Below are 3,947 nucleotides of genomic sequence, written 5' to 3' on the forward strand. Positions count from 1 at the left end.
ATATATATTTATATATATATATATACTTATATATATATATAGTGTGTTTGTGTACATACATCTACACTCAATTTCCTCCTCACCTTCTGGACGTGAGTGGCGCATGGGTCTTATGTTGTAGCGGTGCCTGGGTGAATTCATGGTCCTCGAGTGGAGGTATTGATGGCGGTGCTGCTGTAAAGTTGTATGCTGGGAAGAAATCAACCGAATTTTTTCGCGACACAACGGAACTGTTTTTCCTGTGGAGGTTGGGTATAGGGGGTTGGGTATTTTCACGGGTGGAAGCGCGGCGTATTTAGGGAATGAACTTAGTGTAAATTACATTCAGATTGACAGTGTGTTTTACATGCATGTGTACGTACGCACGCGTGTATATATACATAGACACATATACCTACACACACGCATGCATTTTTTCATACACACCTATATATACACACGTGTATATGTACATACACATATATATTTGCATACATATAGGAAACCTTTGACTAAACTCACCTGCTGGCCCTGTTTTTGCCGCTGTTCTCTTTGATGTTGTCTGCCGTACTCTCTTTCCTCCTCGCTTGCGTGTTTGGTGCGCAGATCACAACCGCCTACGTACAAATGGGGATCGTTATAAGATTTCGGGAATTTAGAGACGCATTGACCGAATATGAAAAGCCAAATTTGTGCGTTCCTAATTTAACTGGTATATAATATATGTGCTTCTTTCCCTGACACAGACATAATGGCATACGGTTTGAAATACGTAACTTTAATCAGTGCATTCAGGCCCAAACATAAAAAACAAGACATACGTTTTGGAATACGTAAATGGAGGCGTTGGAGATTTTCTTGCCGCTCTTGTGCGCGTCGATAGTTACCGTATCGTTGTATAGCAACGGACCCACTTTGGTTGCCGCAAGACCCTCCCAGCCATTCACATTGGCAAAGAGATCACTGGATAGATCTGATTGGCGGGTACATATAGAATGCATTAAGGTGTCAATGGGTCGTCATGCTCTGTATCGTTCCCTGTAGCAACGTGGTGACTAGTCACGTGTGTCTTTAGAGGGTCGTTATAGCCGCTGCCACACACTGTCGCGTATACTGCCGTCCTTGCCCCATCCAGTCCCACCTATGCTTCCACCCTTTCTCATCGTCCTAAAACCCTAATCGGATGGAGATTTTGTGTGTAGTGTGCCGTTTATACCTCGTAACACCCACACTCTCCAATCCTTCCTGTGGTGTTATTCAGATTGAGTAACTTTTATACCGCCTATGAGAAAGAAGCGAAACAAAATCTGTGGTGCGATTAGAGCTGAACTCGGTGTGACCATGCACTTCAACACAAAGTGTAAGGCGTAAGATATGTATGCGTTGACGGGGTTGTAGGGTTGTAGGGTTTTAGGGCTTTAATGGATTACGGTTTTAGGGTCTCAGGTTATGGGATTTTGAGGTTTTAGGTTTTAGAGTTTTAGGGTTTTAATGGAATACGGTTTTAAGGTCTCAGGGTTTTAGGGTTTCAGGGTAAAGGGTTTTAGGGTTATAGATATATGTTAAACGCTGGGCATGTATGCGCTGACAGGTACACACATAGACGGCATCTAATGCGTTAACTCACTTGGGAACACGTCTACGACTGCCGGTTGCCAAAGTTGTCTACAAATACCGTCCAGCTCTATTAAAAGATATACGGAGATAGTTCTACACAACCCCTAAAACAAACCAAGTATAGTCTAGACTTCTCAGTACTCGCATATGACCTGAGTGTAAAAGATATGTGGAGATAGTTCTACACAACCCCTAAAACAAACCAAGTATAATCTAGTACTTCTCAGTACTCGCATATGACCTGAGTGTAATGTTAGCATACCATCCATATCCTTCCGTTGCTTGATGGCGTTGACCTCGTCTCCAACGTTTTTCATCACAGCCAAACACGCTTTCAGTTCTATCAACAGCACGGGGTAGGTGGAAAAAAACGTCCGATGTGGTGAGGCAGTGACGTAGTTGAGCAATCGAACAGTGAATTTATGTTAATACATTTCAACGTTTAAGATATAGGGTTTATGGTTTAATATGTCTTCTCAGAGTGTACGGGTTCAAATATACGTACGTGTACATAGTCTACGTACAACATTTATACATAACACACTTACAATATATACATAACACACATACAACTTTCATATATAACACACGAACAACATACATACATAACACACTTAATATATATATATCACACTTAAAACATATACATGACACACTTGCAACTTACATACATAACACCCTTTCAACATACATAACACAATTTAAACTAGCATCCCATCCATATCATACATACAACATATACATAACACACTTACAACTTACATACATAGCACACATACATCATATACATAACATACTTCAGGGACGACGCACGCATGAATGCACACATGCAGACACGCAGACTAACTAATACACACAAATGTATACACACTCGCTTTAAGCTCAATATACTCGCATGTACATACACGCACTTACGCATACTCGAGTGCTACAGACACTCTCACGCCTATTCATGGCATCCATGTCTACTATCCGTCACACCTACCCGCCATATCAACTACCGCGTCGGGATCTGCCGCCAAATCTGTGGTTTTAACAATGGCGGTCGCTGATTGGCTGCCGTTCTGCGCATACTTCATGAGTTGTCCCAAGAGCAGGTGATACTTACACAGCCGTTGCACGGGCTTAATGAGCAGAGACTGTATGTTCAAGGACATCACCTTGTTTTCTCTCTGAGCGTATGTTGAAGTTCGGTACAATGAAGGTGTTGTCTGATGCAATGGGGAATGGCAGATGCGTGTGATATGTACTGATGTGTATATCTTCTATGGTTGTATGGGCTTAATGAGCAGAGACTGTGTGTTCAAGGACATCACCTGGTTTTCTCTCTGTGCGTGTGTGGAAGTTCGGTACAATCAGAGCGTTGTCTGGTGTATTGAACTGAAGCGGACGGCTGTGATATGCATTGAGCGGCGCAAGCGATTGAAATGTCGCAAGTACCGAAGTTTGATATCATCCTAGACCCACAAGCATAAACCCTAAACACTAAAATCCTGAAACCATACCTTGTATTGGTCTACCGCTGCCATTGCCTCGGGACTGGATTCGTATGGCATCCACGCGGCGAGAACCTGAAGCGTTTACAACGGAATGCGAAAACAGTACGTTAAAGAGTTTGCAAGTGGGACGCATACGAAACATGATCTAAATAAACGGAACACATCACAAGTTACTTAAGCCTAGAAACATATCTCGTTGGTGTGGTAGCCTATGTATTATGAAGCTTGATAATGACTCCCGTTGGTATGGTAACCTAGCAACGCATCTCGTTGGTATGGTAACCCAAGTATCACTCACTCACCTGTGGGTAGAGCACACAGTACGAGCTGTAGTGTGACTTGAACTGATCCGCATACGCCACAAATCCAGAGCACAGCCGCGACACACTGCGTGGTGGGGAGGGAGGGGAAGTGGTGCAGTGTTTGAAGATGAGTTGCATCACACTATGACGATGAGTCATGTATTAGTCATCGATGAGTAATGTATTAGTCATCATGACTCATAGATGGGTCTATGGGCTGTAGTGTATATGACGCATGCGCGACCAAACATTACACCTGGACACCTCACACCCATCTCATAGGGAGAATGACGTGCTAGGATATACACCACCAACACACACGCACGCACACACACATTTTGCAACCACTTACGCAATTTGTTCGCTTTCATCTGTGGCATTTTGTGGGGCCTGAATGGCCGCGTAGAAGTTCGCGTGGCAGTCGATCATGTTCTTCAGCTCCGCAATGCACTTCTGAATATCCGCCTGCAATAGAGAGCCAGAACAAGCACAGTAGGAATAGATAGGATGAGTGTGTGGGCGTGCAAGAAGTGTTGGAGTTATGTATACA

General features: G+C 43.4%; 1 protein-coding gene across 1 annotated transcript in view; it reads right to left on the bottom strand.

Moving 5' to 3' along the window:
• Window positions 1–3,947, bottom strand: part of SARC_07733 (hypothetical protein) — a gene marked incomplete at both ends in the record, with an annotated part of 7,524 nt that overhangs the window by 705 nt on the left and 2,872 nt on the right. Inside the window, 8 exons of the mRNA XM_014298321.1 lie at window positions 84–239; window positions 502–596; window positions 801–952; window positions 1,859–1,936; window positions 2,582–2,768; window positions 3,102–3,167; window positions 3,398–3,482; window positions 3,750–3,862. Coding sequence (XP_014153796.1) covers window positions 84–239; window positions 502–596; window positions 801–952; window positions 1,859–1,936; window positions 2,582–2,768; window positions 3,102–3,167; window positions 3,398–3,482; window positions 3,750–3,862 — 932 coding nt within the window. The remainder of the gene's footprint in view (window positions 1–83; window positions 240–501; window positions 597–800; window positions 953–1,858; window positions 1,937–2,581; window positions 2,769–3,101; window positions 3,168–3,397; window positions 3,483–3,749; window positions 3,863–3,947) is intronic.

Source organism: Sphaeroforma arctica (assembly GCF_001186125.1).
Source record: "Sphaeroforma arctica JP610 unplaced genomic scaffold supercont1.632, whole genome shotgun sequence".
Taxonomy (NCBI): domain Eukaryota; class Ichthyosporea; order Ichthyophonida; genus Sphaeroforma; species Sphaeroforma arctica.